Genomic DNA, 20,150 nt, shown 5'->3' on the forward strand with positions numbered 1-20,150 from the left:
TGCATTTCGAAATTAGAATTTACAAAAATTACTAATTCATTCAAAACGAATTTCGATCATAATTAATGAACCAAAAAACAAATAAAAAAAAAAATGAATGAAACGAAAACACGTTTTTCACCAGTGCACATGTCTAGTTAGGCTCCCTTCACACAACAAGCCCGCTCGGATCTGCCTGTCCATTTTTTGTTTTTTTTGGACTCCTATGGGCTGGTTAATGTCAGCAGAGATGTGTTCGCTGACATCCATCTGCCATCCGATTTGCTAAAATCAGACGTATGGCGATACGTTCAGACATATGGCGATACCTTCAGACGTATGGCGATATATTTAGACCTATGGCGATACCTTCAGCCATCCGTCGATCGGATCGGATGAGATCTGATGAAAACAGACATGCTGTCCGTTTTTGTCCAATCTCCCCATAGGAATGAGTGGGGCTCTGACAGGCCCCTCCCCACTCAGTGAGCAGAGACGGACCGCTGACCGGCTCAGCGGTGATCAGTGGACTCCGCTAAAAGGATCCGCCCTATGTGGAAGGAGCCTTAGATCGTGGATGTCTATAGATGCAGGGGTTTTAGTGTTAGCCCTCTTTCACACGGGATGGATATATGATGATCCGCCCCATGGACATCCGCTTGCTCAGCGGGGATCGCACCGTCAATCCCCACTGAGCAGGAAGATGACAGGTCTGTCTCTGCACACTGTGCAGGGAAGGACCTGTCAGAGCGGCACTCTCCCCTATGGGAGATCAGATGACGAAGGACCACAGAGTCCATCGTCACCTGATCCGATCCGCAGATGGATGGAAAAGTAGGTTTTCCCTCCTTCACACTTTTTCGGATCGGAGCGGGTCGGATGTCAGCGGACATGTCACCGCTGACATCCGACGCTCCATAGAGGTCTATGGAGCATCCGTTCAGGTCCACCTAAAAAAACTGATAGGCGGACCTGAACGGATCTTTCGTCTGAAAGAGGCCTTAGACTGGACTTACACTTTAATCAAGTGTCCCAAAAGAATATTGTCTGAATTGCGAATCAATACATATGTAAAGTCTTATAATGAACAAATATATACGATACATTTTCCAATTCACTTTCCAATATGCGATCAAAGGTGCTTGTAGTGCCAATGAATATTAAAAAAAATGCTCCAGTGCTCAAGCTGTCCACATGCAAAGCCTCTTACCAGATAGTAAGATCTCAACAAAAAGAGATCCTAATTGCTTCATCTGCAACAAAGCAGGGGACTCCACTTTCTAGCTGCACCCCAGCAGATGAATCCCCTGGCTGGCTCAAAGGTTTTTACCACTATAAAAGTATTTAGGACCGGACACTTGAGAGAAGACAATCTATCTCCATCTATCTCTTCTCCATCTACCTTGCTTGTGTGGATGGGGGAATCCGTTCTTTTTTTTTTTTTTTTTCGATCGGTCCACCAGCTGATCAAAAAAAAAAAAACGCAATGCATCAACGGCCAGCTTTAGATTATTAAAAGACACAAGTCCGTCTTGTTCATCCTGACCATATACACATTCGAGTACCAAAGTTGATGCAGAGAAAGGCAAAAAGAATGCTGCTGATCTCTTGCAGATACTTCTTGTCTACAGTGCCTTGAAATTTTCCACATTTTGTTATGTTACAACGAAAAACGTAATTGTATTTTATTGAGATTTTATGTGATAGACCAACACAAAGTGACAATGAAAATGATAAATGTTTTTCAGAATGTTTTACAAATTAATATTAATACTTTGTAGAACCACCTTTAACTGCAATTACAGCTGCAAGTTTTTTTGGGGATGTCTCTACCAGCTTTGCACATCTTTGCAAAATAGCTCAAGCTTTGTCAGATTGAATGGATGGCATTTATGAACAGCAGTTTTCAAGTCTTGCCATAGATTCTCAATTAGATTTAGGTCTGTACTTTGACTGGGCCATTCAAACACATGAATAGGCTTTGATCTAAACCAGGGGTGCCCAACCTTTTGAAGAGCAAGGGCCACTTAAGCGACTTGGCAACCCGGCTGCGGGCCACAATAAGCGGATCGGGTGAATAGCGGATTGGATTGGAGATGGGCGTTTGTAAACGGACACAAGACCATTTACATCTTCCACTCCTTAGAGGTGAATGGACGGTCTGATTGAGTTGGACTGACCATGTGAAAGGGTCCTAAGGCTGCATTCACACCGATGCACTGTTGTTTACCCATATCACGGGTGCAGCACAGTTCACCTGTGGCTTTCCTGCAGGTTAGCTGCACTTTGCCATAGACTTCTATTATATCCTGTAGATGTGGTGCACTTTCAGAAAGCACACCAAACTCGCAGGTAATAGAAGTCTATGGCTCAGTGCAAGTAACCCACGGCTGCACTTCTCTGCACCTGCGGATCAGTTTGAAAGCAGCCCAGTAACTACTGCAGAAAAGATATGCCCAAATATACACTGTGATTTTAGTAATAAACCTACCTTTAATAACAGTATTCTATTTTATTCCATCCCAGAGTAGGGGGTCGCGGGCCACATCAGAGGGCTCCCCGGGCCACTGGTTGGGCACCCCTGATCTAAACCATTCTATTGTAGCTCTGGCTGTATGTTTAGGGTTGTTGACCTATTGGAAGGTGAACCTCCGCCCCAGTCTCAAGTCTTTTGAAGACTCTAATAGGTTTTCTTCTAAGATTGCCCTGTATTTTGCTCCATACATCTTCCCATCAACTCTGACCAGCTTGTCTGTCCCTGCTAAAGAAAAGCATCCCCTACAACATGATTCTGCCACCACCATGTTTCACAGTGGGGATGGTGTGTTCGGGTGATTTGCAGTGTTAGTTTTCTGCCACACATAGCGTTTTGCTTTTAGACCAAAAAGGTCAATTTTGGTCTCATCTGACCAGAGCACCTTCTTCCACATGTTTGCTGTGTCTCCCACATGGCTTCTTGCAAACTGCAATTGTCTTATGGCTTTCTTTGAACAATGAATTTCTTCTTACCACTCTTTCATAATTTGTGGATTGCACGACTAATAGTTGTCCTGTGTACAAATTCTGATCTGTGGATCTCTGCAGCCCCTCCAGAGTTACCATGGGCCTCTTGGCTGCTTCTCTGATTAATGCTCTCCTTGCCCAGCTTGTCAGTTTAGGGGGACGGTCATGTCTTGGTAGGTTTGCAGTTGTGTAATACTCTTTCCATTTGTGGATGATGGATTGAACAGTGCTCTGTGAGATGTTCAAAGCTGTATTCATACTGAGATTAAATTACATACAGGTGGACTCTATTTACTAATTAGATGACTTCTGAAGGCAATTGGTTGCTCTAGATTTAAGTGGGCTGAATACAAATACACACCCCACATGTTTCAGATATTTATTTGTAAAAAAAATGTGAAAACCATTTATCATCTTCCTTCCACTTCATAATTATGTGCCACTTTGTGTTGGTCTATCACATAAAATCCCAATAAAATACATTTACGTTTTTGGTTCTAACATAACAAAAAGTGGAAAATTTCAAGGGGTAAGAATATTTTTTCAAGGCATGCACTCCAGCTGCATGGCATTCCTTAGGGCTGGTTTCCTGATGGTGACCACAGTGGACTATGCTTGTGCAATGTGTGTTCAACACACAGTACTAGTACGGTATGTACATAGAGGGTTATGTACTAAAGGCAAATTCACTTTGCACTGCAAGTGCACTTGGAGGTGCAGTCGCTCTAAATCTAAGGGGTAAATCTGAAATTAGTGGAAGCTCTGTTGATTTTATCATCCAATCATGTGCAAGTTAAAATGCTGTTTTTTTATTTTCTTTGCATACCCCCCTCAGATCTACAGTAACTTTACTTCCAAGTGCACTTGCAGTGCAAAGAGGATTTTCTCTCAGCTTTTAGTGTGTTAAGCAACCCATTCAAAACAATGGGCTGCCATAATGCAACCCACAATGGCATGCTTGCGCTAAAGCACTGCAGTGGTGTAATTGGACCTTTATAGTTTGCCTTTAGGTAGAAACTGCTAAGCCCTTTCTGATTTACCAGGTGGACAAGCATGGAACAAAATGTTAAAATCTTGAAAATTACATTAGGTTACCCCAACATATTCCTGATATATGCCTGCTGTACCATGTACTTGTATGAGAGCATCCTGTTCTCTTTGTATTGCTTCCTGTATATGAAATCCCTGGTGTTCCTGCCAGTCCCGCTGCTTTCCTATTAAAAACTGACCATACTAAGGGTTCTTTCACACCGGTGATCTGCCTGGCTAACTCCGCTTTGCTCAGCGGGGGATCACTCCGCTGATCCCAGCTGAGCAGGTGGATGACAGGTCCGTCTCAGCACAGTGAGCGGAGACGGGCCTGTCATCCACCTGCTCAGATGGGATCAGTGGAGCGATCCGCCCACGCAAAGCAGAGTCTGCCAGGCAGATCGCCGATGTGAAAGAACCCTTAGTGTGGTCAGTTTTTAATAGGAAATCAGCGGGACTGGCAGGAACACCTGTCAGAGCCCCACTCTCCTCTATGGGGGAGATGAGATGAAAACAGACTGCCTATCTATTTTCATGCGATCCCAGAGGATGCTGGGACTGTGACATCATAATGGGCAGGGACATCATCTGGCGATGTCCCTATATAAGTCGCCGCACGCAGCGTCTCTGTCATTGTGACCAGAGACAGCGACGAGGCAACAGCTCAAGAAGAGAAGAAAAGAAGGCCAGAAGACAGCGGCTACAGAGGACCGGGCCACCGCTTGTAAAAGAGCTAGAAGAAGGCGCAGTGGCCCGGCAAGAAGAACCAAAGAGGGAGACAAGACCCCCGAAGAGGGGGACAAGACCCCCAAAGTCAGAAGAAGAGGGCGGCGGCGAAGAAGAAAGCCGGGCTCCTCCACTACTAAAAGAGCTAGTAAAAGAGCAGAAGATAGCGGAGGAGTCCGGCGAGAAGACCCCCGGAGCTGTGCAATAAACTATTTTAACCCTCATGTGTTGTGTTTTTTTACATTTTTTTCACAGGTGAATGGGAAGGGGTACATTGTACCCCATACTCATTCACGCAGACTCCGACAACCAATGGCCAGGGTTGTCGGGAAGAGGCCCTTGTCCTCATTAACATGGGGACAATGTGCTTTGGGGTGGGGGGGGCACAGGGCCCCCCCTTCCCCAAGACACCCCCCATATTGAGGGCACGTGGCCTGGTACGGCTCAGGAGGGCGGGGGCGCTCGCTCGTCCCCACCCCCTTTCCTGGCCGGCTGGGTAGCGTGCTCAGATAAGGGTCTGATATTGACCTAGAGGCACCAAATTTTGCAGGTAGTTCCTCAAAGGAACAGAGATCCATCTTTAAAAATATGGTGCAGATGTGATACCAAACTTGCACCACCTCAGAGCTTGTTGCACTTTTGCCAACTCAGGGTAATTGTCATTATTCCATATGGAGCTGTAGCAGGTACAGCTAATAACCTACTGAAGCTGTTTATCCTTATTCCAAATTTTCTAAATAAGGGTATATGTAGGCGAGAGATGATTAGACCGGTTAAAGGCCATAGCTTCCAACCCTGCCAGTATATCCATCGCTTTGGTTGTATACAGGGGTCAAGTCCTGGGAAAAAAAAGTGTGGGAACTCACCCAAGATTCCCCACCCAACCTCAAAAAAAAAAAAAATGTGTGTAATATACGCACTCCTTTTTTAACAAATAAAGTGCAACATTTATCGTAAAGTGACAGTTTACGAGAACACCTCCAAAATTCACATGCATCAAAGAAATAAATATAGAACAGATCTAACAACAAAATAATTTAACCTGCATGCTATACCAAAAAAAAAAAACACAATGTGTGATAATGGTTCAATGCAGACTGTGCCCATCATTGCAGCCTCACTGTGCCCATCAATTCAGCCTCACCTGTTCCCATCAATGCAGCCTCACTCGGCCCATCAATGCAGCCTTACTGTGCCCATCAATTCAGCCTCACCTTTGCCCATCAATGCAGCCTCACCTGTGCCCATCATTGCAGCCTTACTGTGCCCATAAATGCAGCCTTAGTGTGCCCATCAATGCAGCCTCACCGTGCCCATCATTGCAGCCTTACTGTGCCCATAAATGCATCCTCACTGTGCCCATCATTACAGCCTTCCCCAAGCCCAAGGTGGGAAGCGCTGCAAGCCAATGGGAATTTGCAAAAATCTAAACACATGCTGTCCTTCTCAGTGGCGGAGTGTAGCGTGTGTAGCTTTGCAGCAATGGTTAATGGATCCTTAGGCACTCGCCAAGCTCACGCTGTTCACTGCCAGATTGTCAGTCTCGGACTGACTGGCACGGTTCTACACCACCAGGCAGCATTGAACACAGTGGGAGCAGCACCCCTAGTCCCGTCCACCTAGAGAGTAGTGGGCGGGACTACGGGCGCCATTCCCAGTGTGCTCAGTGCTGCCTGACAGGGTGGGCAGGACTACGGGCGGCGCTCCTGCTGTGTTTAATGCTGCCTGGCGGTGTGGAACCATGTCAGTCAGCCCGAGCCCAACAATCTAGCTGTGAACAGCATGAGCTCGGCGAGTGCCCAATGATCTATTAACCCTTGCTGCGGTTCTACACACGCTACACTCCGCCACTGACAGGTGACATGTTTTACACAGGAGGAGGAGGGAGGGCAGGGTCGGCCCCCTGCAGCCACAGTGCAAAGGGAACGTCGTTCCTGCTGTAGAAAAAGTACAGGAACGACATTCCCATGCGTTCCTGCAGGACTCGAGCCTTGGTTATATATTGTAGGATGCACATAATGGAAACAGTAGGTGACTGGTCTGGGCAAGAAGGGTAAGTCAGCCCCTTGCAAAAGGTGGTGTAACTACACAGCCAGGTAGAAACTACACAGCCAGGTTTGGCATGTCTAAGCCATCAGCATCCTTGGGTCTCTGTAGATGTTTCAACCGTAGTCTAGGTACCTATATTATGCCACAGCAGGTGCCTAAAGTTGAATATACTTCATGATAAATATTCTGTGGTATAATCACAGGTGTGTTCTGCAGGAAAGATAATAGTTGGGGCATAAAAATAATTTTGACTAAGTTTATTTTGCCAGCCAAGGATAGCCGGAGCCTGTTCCAAATTTTTATTTTATCTCTATAACGGTTTAGCAGGGGATTTATATTTTAGCGGCAAAAGTCTACCTTAATACCACTTAAACCTTCTGATATTCCAAACTAGAATATGAGTTCTGAATGGACAGGCACTTTAGGACCCAGTCATTGTTACAGTACTATTTTTTAGCAATGCAGTTCACAATGCACATAATCCATTTATATTTGGCTATTGCACAGGCAAAGCAAATATACTTGTGTTTTACTGCAAAGCATCAGTGTAAATGGTCCTTGTTTTTTTTTTTTTTTTTTTTTTTCCATAAAGATTTTATTGAGGTTACAATAAAGACAGGTACTTACAATTTAAACAGGTACAGCGTACAATACAAGCAAAGACACAACTTATGAAAAGCCAGGAGAAACCTCCTGGGTGTACCCAGTTAGGTATAGGGGGAGAGATGCCCGTTCTAAAATGTTTTTTTTATTATGTAAACCCACTGATGTATGCAGTTCCCTTTTGAACCTCCTCCTTGTTTAAAGATAAGGGCAACAAGTCCAACCAAGTTTTCCCACTGTCACTCACTGTAATAGAGCACTGCTCCTACTGTTAATTTTTCCCCTATGTCCTACAAATCACATCTCTTTTGTGTTTACTCACAAGGCCTGACCGGGATTTTATTTCTGCTTTTAGGGCTGGGTGCTTGAGGGGTTTCCCCGCACAAGAGATCAGGGCTTACTGCTGCAGATGAACGGCTCGTCTCCTAATCATTTCGGTGAGTTTTGGTGCCAAATGCCTGTTCATTAAGAGAATTAAACAGTTTGTTATATCTTTAGAATAGAAGAACCCCAAAGCCTGATTTCAGAATATCACAAAGAGTTCATGCTGGCCATCCATGCAGACCTCATTCACTTGTAAAGATCATTTTGTTCAGCGAGTGGTATATTTGAGAAATGAATTGCATTAAATGGGGCTGTTTTATCAATAAATAATTGTTTTTTATCAAAGGGCAAGGGCAATTGGCCTTGACATAAAATAGTTTTAGAGCCCAATATTGATTTAAATTGTTGCATTTATGATCTGTTTGGTTTTGGTTATGTTTGGCCAAAATAAGTGTTATTTTTCTTTTTACAAATGACTACTGGCACTGAGATGAAGAAGGAACCTCAATCACTTCTGCACGTGCATAAAGGAGTACACCATTCTGGACAAAATCCTGCTAATTTAAGTGTATTGAAACACAAATATGTAAGCTCCGTGCAGCTTACCAGTCCATACATTGGGGGGAATAAGTATTTGATCCCTGCAGATTTTGTAAGTTTGCCCACTTACAAAGAAATGAAGGGTCTATAATTTTTATCATAGGTGTATTTTAAATGATCGAGGCAGAATATCAACCAATAAAAGAAATACTATAAATTAAGTTGCAGTTCAGTGAGTGAAAAAAGTATTTGATCCCGAAGCAAAACATGACTTAGTACTTGGTGGAGAAACCCTTGTTGGCAAGCACAGAGGTAAGACGTTTCTTGTAGTTATTGACCAGGTTTGCAAACATCTCAGGAAGGATTTTGGTCCACTCTTATTTACAGATCTAATCTAAATCCTTAAGGTTTCTTGACTGTTACTTGGTAACTCGAAGTTTCAGCTCACTCCATAAATTTTCTATCGGATTAAGGCCTGGAGACTGGCTAAGCCACTCCACGACCTTAACGTGCTTCTTCTTGAGCCACTGCTTTGTTGCCTTCACAGTATGTTTTGGGTCATTGTCATGCTGCAAGACCCATCCACGACCCATTTTCAGTGTTCTGGCCGAGGGAAGAAGATCTTACAATACATGGCCCTGTCCATTGGCCCCTCAATGCGGCAAAGTCAGTCTGTACCTTTAGCGGAGAAACAGCCCCAAAGCATAATGTTTCCACCTTCGTGCGTGACTGTAGGTATGGTGTTCTTAGGGTTATAGTCAGCATTTTTCTTCCTCCAAACATGGCAAGTCCCCCTCCTCTAGAAGGCACATATACAGTTATGCCATTGAACATCTAAATGATTCAGAGAAGGATTGGGAGAAAGTGCTGTGGTCAGATGAGACCAAAATTGACATCTTTGGCATTAACTCGACTCGCCATGTTTGGAGGAAGAAAAATGCTTACCATGAGCCTAGGAAAACCATCCCTACAGTCAAGCACGAAGGTCGAAACATGATGCTTTGGGGCTGTTTCTCTGCTAAGGGGACAGGCCTACTTTGCCACATTGACGGGCCAATGGACAGGCCCATGTATTGTAAAATATTGGATGAGAACCTTCTTCCCTCAACCAGAACACTGAAGATGGGTCGTGGATGGGTCATCCAGCATTACAATGACCCAAAATATACTGCCAAGGCAACAAAGGAGTGGCTAAAGAAGAAGCACATTAAGGTCATGGAGTGACCTAGCAACTCTCCAGACCTTAATCATATAGAAAATTTATGGAGGGAGCTGAAACTACGAGTTGCCAAGAAACCTTAAGGATTTAGAGAAGATCTGTAAAGAAGAGTGGACCAAAATCTCTCCTGAGATATATGCAAACCTGGCAACTAACTACAAGAAATGTCTTACCGCTGTGCTTACCAACAAGGGTTTCTCCATCAGGTACTAAGTCATGTTATGCTTGGGGATAAAATATTTATTTCACTCACTGAACTGCAAATTAATTTATAGCATTTGTTTTATGTGTTTTTTTCTTGGTTTTAGGTTGATATTCTGTCTCTATCATTTAAAATACATGATATGATAAAAATGATAGACCCTTCATTTCTTTGTAAGTGTGCAAACTTACAAAATCTGCAGGGGCTCAAATACTTATTTCCCCACTGTATATGTGGTGGCTGCATTAGTTCGTTTTTTCAGGCGTTTGTGTCTTTTATTTTCAAATGGTGATTCTGCCAGCAACCCACTTCTTGTCCTGGTTTGACAACACTTAGGGCCCGTACACATGGTCAGAACATCTGGAGTAAAATTTCGTCCAATGAACGATCTGCCGATTTTCTGATCCTTAGTATGCTGCTTTTGACAGCCGATTACGAATTTTCATCAGACAAAAACTGGATGTGCAGGCTCCAAAATTTTTGTCTGATGTGACCACAACGTCCGATTTTCTTTTCATTAATATGGTTTGCTGCCCAAAATAAATATAAAGAGCAAGACTAGACATGCTCAGAAATGAAAGAACGCATACAAAATATACAAAACAATCCAACACATTATGTAATTTCTGACATTGAATTCTGTCGTCAGAAAATTTTCTGATGATGAGTACCCTCTTCACTTTCGATTTGAGACTAGCATCCAACAAAAAACTGACGAAAATTCGTCCAATAATCTGATCGTGTGTACAAGGCTTTTACTCACCATACTCTGTCTATGGAAGAGCATTGTTGCCACACCAAATAGCTACGTAGTAGTTAGTCCAGGGCTCAAAATTTCAAGTTCTGAGCTACTAGCCAGGCCTCAAGGGTTACTCACCACCAGTTGCTCCACCCAACCCCTAACCTGCCCCACCCCTAAACACGCCCTCATAAATTATGTCATGAAATTGCCCTTAATTTTTTTATGCAGAATTAAGCAACTTTATCCATGCTGATTAATGCAGCCTCACCCCTGTCCACCAATGCAGCCTCGCCCATGTCCACCAATGCAGCCTCGCCCATGTCCACCAATGCAGCCTCGCCCATGTCCACCAATGTAGCCTCACCCTTTCCACCAATGCAGCCTAACCCATGTCCACCAATGCAGCCTAACCCATGTCCACCAATGCAGCCTCACCCTTTCTACCAATGCAGCCTAACCCTTGTCTGCCAATGCAGTCCCACCCGTGTCCACCAATGCAGCCTTCCCGTTTCCACCAATGTAGCCTCACCCGTGTCCACAAATGCAGCCTCACCCGTGTCCACCAATGCAGTCTCAGCCATGTCCACCAATGCAGTCTCACTCGTGTCCACCAATGCAGCCTCACCCATGTCCAACAATGCAGCCTCACCTGTGTCCACCAATGCAGTCTCACCCATGTCCACCAATGCAGCCTAACCCTCACCGCTAGTGATGTCCTTCGCACTCTGATCATCCAGCCAGCTCTCTCCTCTCTCTTCCGCTCCGTGGGGAAAAGGACTCTAATACAACCCTCCCGACCGGCAGTGCTCACCCCCTTTGCTCCCAGGCAGCCCTTCCTCGCCAGCCCTCTAAATTCACTTGCAAAATGCAGCAGGCGAGTGTAATTTTTGAGGGCTGAGTTAGTCTATTCAACTGGATGTAATGTTGAAGGCATTTGGTAGCTTATCCAAACCTCTTGTTCAGTGTTAATGCACATCAAGAAAATATCCCGCCATATATACACTACTGTAAAAAATTTTCAGGCAGGTGTGAAAAATGCTGTAAATTAAGAATGGCTTTCAGAAATACAAGTGTTAATAGTTTATTTTTATCATTTAACAAAATGGAAAGTAAATGAAAGTAAATGAACAGAAGAGAAATCCAAATCAAATCAATATTTGGTGTGACCACCCTTTGCCTTCAAACAGCAGGTTGTTCTGACATCTTTGGAGAAATAACCACAGATCTTCAGTGGATGTAAGCTGCCACAAATCCTTCTGTCTCTTCGTGTCATCCCAGACAGACATGATGATTTTGAGATCAGGGTTCTATGGATGCCAAACCATCACTTCCAGGACTTATTGTTCTTCTTTTCGCTGACGATAGTTCTTGATAACATTGGCTGTATGTTTGGGGTTGCTGTCCACTGCAGAATAAATGTGGAGCAAATCACAGCCCTTCCTAATGGTATGGCATGTTGGATAAGTATCCAGCCGGCTCTCTCCGCCGATGCGAGCCATCAGCAGCGGCAGAGGTGTGGGAGAGCGGCAGAAGGGGAGCCCCTCTCCCGCCGCCGATAACGGTGATCTTGCAGCAAATACGCCACAGAGACTACCATTATCGTAAACATGACCGGCTCTTGAAGAGATGGATACCTCGGTTGTGGCAGCAGCTGCTGCCATTACCGAGATATCCATCTTCAAAGTGCCGATGTATGTACAAGTGCTGGTCTGCAAGTCTTTAAAATAAATCTGGTCCAAATGGAAAATAGAACATATCATGGAAAAGACATAACTTAAACTTGATGTTTAAAATTATGTACTTAAATGAATCTGGACTTTTCCCGCAATTGCCAACTTGGCCCTGTTCCCTTCTGTTGGCATTTTCATATAATAGGCAACCTCATTAAACAATAGGGAAGCAGGAGTGGTGAAGCCAAACAAGACTTTTACAGGAAAAATCAAGATTTGCCTACAACTACAGATATCTATAACCCTAATCAGTTGCAAAGCAGGTATCATGAGATAATGATCATCGAAATCCAGTATCCTGTGAAATTTCCAATGCATCCGGGTATTAATGGAACACATGTTTGATTATTGTCACATTGTATTGGGGGAAGTTTGCTGAGCTCTGTGCAGATTTTGACCTTCAAAAAGTTTTTTTTTATGTATAGACTTATGTATAGATGTAAATGAGAACTTTCAATGTTTTTATTAATTATTAATAGACCTATGTGGACATTACACACATAAACTGCTGTGAGTGCTATGATTTACATTGTGTGCTACAATGTGTTCCTCTGTTTTGTGTTTTTATTTCTTCTAGTGGTGCTAGAAGCCCCAGATATTGTCCTTATTGAGCGAAACATGGGAAAGAGAGTTGATCCCACGACTGGAGGTAACAAAGATCCTGTAGGTCATAAATTATACATATGTATATACAACTGGGACAGACACTAAACCACAAGGGAAAGGGAACCTAAGGACAGAGGGGGTTTTATTCCATAAAAGGGTTACTCCCCATCCTCCCTTAGTTAGGCAACCACCTTAACTGTGCTATCTTGCTGTCAAAGTATCCTTTCTCCTGGGTAAGATGTTGTGATATCAACTGTAACCACAATGTTAATTAAAAAATATTCTGTAATACCTTTCAGTAAGTAGGTCTGGCCATTGGTAGACAAGCTATGGCCCATTGAGGAGTTATGCCACTGATTCTGACATAGTGGGATTGGTTTACTAAAACTGGGGAGTGCAAAATCTGGTGCAGCTGTGCATGGTAGTTAATCAGCTTCTAACTTCAACTTGTTCACTGAAGCTTTGACCTGAAGCTGGAAAAAAACTTGGAAGCTGATTGGTTTCTAAGCAGATCTGGACCAGATTTGGTACTCTCCGGTTTTAGTAAACCAACCCCACAGTTTCATTTTAATATGACATGACTACCGTAGAGGGAGGTTAGGTGTGCAGGCACACAGACAGAAGAAATGGCCAGTGGTCCCACAGCAAGCATCATTCTCAATGTGAGAACATTGCTAGTCATCATGTCTATATGGAGAGAAGGGGGAGATGATGAATAGTACAGTACTATCAGTCATCAAGAAATAAGAGCCATAGGCTTTCTAGCCTGTTTTACCTGTATTTCAAATGATAGTGGCTAGTTGACTCCCTGTAGATATGATATTGGATTAGTTGAGTGCCCTAACCATCATGAATTTTTCAAAATCTGTTAACTCTATTCACTTTAATATGTCAACATGAAGGCAGGTATAGAAATAGAGTTTTATGTCTGTATTCATATAGGCTGACACATGCAGCTGCCAGGATCAGCCTACTTTCCCTGCAGGGTGAGGGATTTTTTTTCTGGCTACTGAGTGTATATTGCTTAAAGCAGAACTAAACTGTATCTGAGCACCACAAATTGAAACCTCTATTTAATATATTTTTAATATTAAAAAAAAATACCCCCTTTAGCATTTCCAGTTGCAGCCATCTTGAGTAGGGGAAGATGATTAATGTAGCATTTACTTTTTGGAATACATCCATCCTTAGCTCAGGCTTGCAGACAGGAGGGTGTGCTTAGCTAAGAACCCCCCCCCCCCCCATCTCTAGATGAAAGAAAAAAAAAAACAGTGAAGACATCATTTTGGCCTAGGCCAAAAACCATGAAGCAACCGATGAAGGGTGAAAACAAAATTAAAACAACTAAATATAATATACCTTCCTATCTGTTCACTAATGCTAGCAGCATAAGGATTAAAAATAGATAATGTTGATTGAGAGAGTTTAGTTCCGCTTTAACCTCGATAGAGTCAAAATGTACAAAGACCTCTGCACTGAGCGCTATAATGGCTACATGGTTGCTCAGGGCATAGTTATACTTTTCTAAAAATATATTTGTGTCCCACAGAGGTGTACCATACAACCTTCGATTGGCCAGAGGACCCAGAAGTGCAAAAGAAATTAGTGGAAGCAGAGGGGATCTCGGAGGAGGAAACTGGGCAGAAATTGCTAGAATATCATAGAAATGTTGACGGAATTCTTCGCACCTTTTCCAAGATACATAAGAAGATCAACGCTGACCAACCGTGCATGGATGTCTTTTCTCAAGGTGCATATATAAATATATCTGTGTGTGTTTATAATTTTAGTTTAAAAAAATAAATCTGCAGTTGTAAACAGAATTTCCATTAAATAAAAAAAAAACACCAATCTGTCTTTGTGGCGCAGAGGCTGTCAAATGCAACCAAACTTTCTGATTAAATCTAAAAAAAAAACAAAAAACAAAATGGATGCAAAATTGATCCATATTTTGGCCATTCAAAGCCCAACTCCCTTCCCTGATCGCCAATTGCATATATTTTTTTGTATACTTTCATAAGACTTAAAGCCAGTTATGTGATGTACAAGGTCCTCTTTCCCTGCTCCTCTTTCTGTTATCTGATGTTGTGCGGTCCTGGGTGGAAAGCATGCTCTCTGCATCATTTCACCGTGAGCAGAGGGTGCCATGGTGACGCATTCCCAAAGTGGAGTCCAGAAAGTGGGTTGAATGATGCTGGGTGTCATTTAGCTAAGAAAAGGACTAACAATAGGTCCCAGGGCTGATGAGTTTCCAGAGGCCATCATCGGAGAGAAGATGAATGTTTCAGCCAGAGCTGCAGTTTTGTTTTTTAAATTGCTTGACTATTTATTTTAAGTATAAATCACCAATAGCAGCCTTAATAATTACATCAAATGCTGTGGCTTGCATTAGGTGTAGCAGATCTTTTTATATATTCATTAACTTGTATTTTGGGTCTGCTATCCTTTTAGTAACTGCTGTTTTTTTTTCGAGACACAAGAGTATCTCCAAGAGGAGTAGCAGAGGACCTTGTTAAAACAAATGTGGGTACCTAATGTCCTAGATCCTACAGCGCCCTTCCCTCTGGGCACTTGCACTTTTAATTGAATACCTGCTTTCATTTTGACCTCCTTGCCACAAACTTACCTTATGTCAAAGACAACACAGTGCCCTTCCAGCTCTGCTGAATAGCAACGATCACATTGTCCCTTTTCTTCACTCAACAAATTAATTCGTTTTCAAATTACTTAATTACATCTAAAAGTTGATATCAGCTTTCATAAAGAATTAATGACCAAATCAGTAAATAAAGACGAGGGCGCTTGAATATTAATTACTATTAATTAATAATGCAGAGGGATGAATTAGGGATGGGAAAGAAGAGTGGAGGAAAAAAAAAGACTATCTCGAGGAATTCTCTAAAGATCTTTGACAAGCCACATCAAGCTTCAAATTTCTTTTTTATTCAAGTTAATTAGTCAAGCAGCTCATCTTGGGGATTATTACTCCTAATTAACTTACAGTTATTTACTGAAAATTAGCCCCATTTGTAAGCAGAGCTCTCTGCCTTTATCCGATCGGAGGGTGTTAAGTAAAATCTGTATTTTAAGGGTTGGATTTTTGGAGTCCCCTCAATTTACATCAGGATAAATGAATAGTTTTTGCCTCATTGCCCATAAATCCTTCCTTTGTGTCTAACTTTAATTTTCACCTTTAAAGGAAAACCCAGAATGATATTTTACTGAATGCTCCGTCTTGAAAGGATTACTCCAGTCTAACTGTTTTAAAACAAGTACCTGAAATCACTAAAAGACATATAGTACAATAATCAAAACTATTGACTATAACTCCTTCATTGACAAGAAGAATAATGAGCTTTGCATATAGGAAAATTGTCCCTTTAGCCTTGAAAATGTTTTTGTCTCTGACCTCCCTCTCACCCTTTACTGCATCATTCTGATTGGCAGCACAGCCTACACAGCAAAATCGGGTTCTATGATACTATTGCACCAGAACTTTTTTCCTATTTAAAGTGAACATGTGCTTTGCCCATGCCCATGCCCATACAAACGCGCGTTTAGCAGCATCAACTGATTTCTTCTGCCAAAACTCTGCGGCTTCTGGATGCATTGGCTGTGAGTTTTTTTCCTGCCACTAAACACCTCTGCCTCTAAACTCTGCTAAAAGCTTATGGCGTTGATTTACTAAAACTGGAGAGTGCAATATCTGGTGCAGCTGTGCATAGTGGCCAATCAACTTCTAACTTCAGCTTGTTCAATTAAGCTTTGACAAAAAAAAAAACATGGAAGCTGATAGGTCTTAATGCAGAGCTGCACCAGATTTTGCACTCTCCAGTTTTAGTAAATGAACCCCTATGTGTGCATGGACACATAGGCTAAACTGCAGGGGCATTTAGAGGCAGGGAAAAAAAAACACCAAACGCTCCTAGAAGTAGCTGAAAAAACATCCAGTGTGCAAGAAGCCTTATGCCACATACACACGATCTGACTTTCCGGCGGACCAGAGTCCGTCAGACAATTCGATCGTGTGTGGGCTCTGGGGGACTTTTTCTTTCCCAAAGTCCGGCGGATCTAGAAATAAGACTGCCTTCTAATTTGTCCGCCGGACTCGGCTTTTAGCGGACAATCGGTACGTCTGTGTGCTAGTCCAACGGACTAAAACCGACGCTAGGGCAGCTATTGGCTACTGGCTATGAACTTCCTTATTCTACGTCATCACGATCAAATCCATCTGAATTTTGGAGTGAACGTGTGTGGCCAAGTCCATTTGTTTGAAAGTCCTCAGCTGCAAAGTCCGTCGGATTGTCCGCTGGACCTAGTCCGTCAATAAGTCCGAACGTGTGTACGCGACATTAGAGTTAAAGGCAGGAAAGCAAATAATAATTGTTGTTTGCAAATAAAGGTGCTAATCTTTACAAATATCATTAATGGTAATGATTATTGTTATGTTCTATAGTCCATTCAGATACAGGTAGCTCTTTGCAGTCCTCTCCTTAAAGCAGGTTTTCTCAACCAGGGTTCTGTGGAACCTTGAGGTTCCTCCCGTGGTTGCTAGGGTTTCCTGAAACGATGATGAGTTGCTACCTCCCAGTTACCACTGATATCAGTTATCTTTTTTACGTTCAATACATTTTTATTCTTTCAACATAAAGAGTATCATAGCGGGGACAGTATGATGCAGTTTGCAGTGAATCAAAACAAAAAAGGGTAAAAAAAAAACGATAAATGTCCAAAACAGAGAAAGATATGCATTAACATAATCAGCAAGAGTAAATCCAGCTCTTCCTCCATAAGGAAGATGTTCTCTGTGCAGACTTACAAATCAGGCAGTCACCAGCAATATTACAAAAATAAAACGCCATAATCAACCTTGGAAAAAGGTAATTAGTCAACCCAAGAGAGAAGAAAGGAGAGAGAAAAAAAAAGATAGAAGGAAGAAGAGAAAAAAAATAGAAGGGAGATAATGGTAGAGGAAGAGAATCCCAGAGATGTGGGGAGAGCTAGGTAAGAGGAGAAAGTAAACTGGAGTCCAGAGGCCGTAGAGCATCAGAAGTCTAGGACAGAGGAACATGGTTCCCAGGTTTGTTCAAACAAATTGCTTCGGTCATTAATATTATTAGCAATTTTTTCATGAATCATGATCCACGATATTTTATGTTTGAATCAACCAAAAGATACTGAGGGTGTCTTCCATGCTCCTGCTAACGTAACTTTTGCCGCCAGCAAGATAAAATAGACCAGGCATTTCAAGGGCATGACCACCCAGGTGGCAAATCATTAAGTAGGGCTAAGTGTGGTTGTTGATCAATGGGGAGCCCTGGCACCTTTTGGAGCATCAAAAACACCCTATCAATGATCTTTTTAGCTGTAAGGGGGGGGGGGGGGAGGTGAACAATGTAAAGCCTCATACACATGATCAGACTTTGTACAAACTTTCCCGTGGACTTTTGTACAAAGGGCATTGGCCGTAAGTTTGTATTGCATACACAAGATCTGACTTTTTGGGCAACAAACACGAACGTAGTGACGTTTCAACGTACTGACGACACTTCAAAAGAGGACGTTCAATTACTCCAGCGCCACCTTTGGTCAACTTCTTGTCTGATCTTTTGCATTGGTTCTGAGCATGCGTGTTTGTACTTTGTACAAAAGTCCGATGGTTTTGTGTATACACGATCAGACTTTGCTGCATCGGACTTATGTTGTCAAAAAGTTTGTCCGTTCGCACAGCCAACAAAAGTCCGATGAAAACGGAAGAAGTTTGTCCGATTGGGCGTACACATGGTCAGATGTTGCTCCAAAACAGCTAATTTGCCCCATATCAGATTTTCTGCTGAGTTTTTCCTTCAGATTTTCCAAAACCATATAATATGAGGTCCTTTGGAGTTTCAATTTGTATGCAATCAGGCAGGCCCTTCTACTACATGGTTTTGGTAAATCTGAAGGAAAATCTCAGCAGAAAATCTGATATGGGGCTTAAGAGTGTCCTTTTCTCACTGACTTTTTATATAAGGGGTCCTTCTCCCATTCTCTGCCAGTGTGTGAGATCACTACACTGACTACCAATATAAGAAATAACTTTTCCACTGACTGCTAGTGTAAAGGGCACCACGATATTCACGGCTGTTTCTTTTTCTACCATTATTATTATTTGTTCCATTTTATGATACTAAAACCATTTTTTTCCTATTGAGCAGGGGAGTGTTTAAAACAAAACTGCTCTTGGTGTCAGATATGCTAGATACATTACAATACAATACAATACACTGGTAGTTGATCCAGAGAATATCTGATTGCCTCTCGGGGGATCAGAAAGGAATTTTTTTTCCCCTGCTGAAGCAAATTTGTTGATGCTTTGCTGGAGTTTTCGGCCTTCCTCTGATCAACTGTGGGTATAGGATTGTATTTTCTTTTATTGGTTTAACTAGATGAACTTGTGTCTTTTTTTTCAACCAAACTAACTATATTTTTATTTTTTTATGTATTAATATATTTGCAATTTACTGACCATGAAAATATGTTGTGAGCTGGAGATCTAATAATTTAGCAAGAAAATGACCTTTATAAAACAGTAAAAAGGTTGATAGCAGCTGTCTTAAACCATTAAAAAAAAAAAAATCCCATATCAAGAAACCATATTGCTTTAAGATTCAGACAGCAATCAACACAACTTTTCCTATAGGGTTTATTACAGATCATGCTACCCTTGTCTTACGGTTGTTTCTCAAATTTGTAATTAAAGGGAAACCAAAGTCCCAAAATGAAAAACTGCTAGGAAATCGAGTGATGTGACAGAAGAGCCTTCTTCCTCTTGCTCCTCGCAGCTTTTTGTTTTGTGTACGCTGCCTGCTATATATGTTCCCAGCTCTGTACCACCCCCCAAGTGCAGTGACCTACTTCAATCTGCACAGATCAATGCAAGCTTACTACAAGGGTATGTGCTAAACATTTGTTTTCTATGTGCCCTATTCACACCACACTGCTGCGTTGAGGTGGGTTGCAGTGCGCAGCATAAAAATGAAGGCTGCATTTTTATCCACCGCACCTCACCTCATGTCAGACCACAACAGATAGAGATGAAATAAATGTAATTTTGTGTCATTTCAATTAAAGTAGTGTTGCCACAAAAAAAAAAAAATAGTTTAAAATTCATAAAAAAAAAAAAATTGGATTTTTTTTACTCACCTCTAAATGCCCGTTGCCCTCGTAGTCTGCCTTCTTCAATGCCCGAGCTGGTGACATCACTTCCCCTCACGCCGCACAGTCATCTGGGACCTGTCACGTGTCCCCGATGACTGTACGGCGTATCACAGTGCCCGGCGACGCTCACGCATTCGCAGTGGGTGCCCAGCTGTGTGTCCACAGTAAGAATGCCGGCGCCGCGAGCGGAGTGGGGAA

General features: G+C 42.4%; 1 protein-coding gene across 1 annotated transcript in view; it reads left to right on the forward strand.

The window, feature by feature from the left end:
- AK8 (adenylate kinase 8) overlaps positions 1–20,150 on the forward strand; it is a 283,201-nt gene that overhangs the window by 126,392 nt on the left and 136,659 nt on the right. Inside the window, exons 6-8 of the mRNA XM_077477632.1 lie at positions 7,745–7,826; positions 12,724–12,795; positions 14,302–14,502. Of these exons, the coding sequence (XP_077333758.1) occupies positions 7,745–7,826; positions 12,724–12,795; positions 14,302–14,502 (355 nt within the window). The remainder of the gene's footprint in view (positions 1–7,744; positions 7,827–12,723; positions 12,796–14,301; positions 14,503–20,150) is intronic.

The sequence above is a fragment of the Lithobates pipiens genome, unplaced genomic scaffold, assembly GCF_037356315.1.
Source record: "Lithobates pipiens isolate NorthernLeopardFrog02 unplaced genomic scaffold, aLitPip1_a1.2 Scaffold_1, whole genome shotgun sequence".
Classification (NCBI taxonomy): Eukaryota; Metazoa; Chordata; class Amphibia; order Anura; family Ranidae; genus Lithobates; species Lithobates pipiens.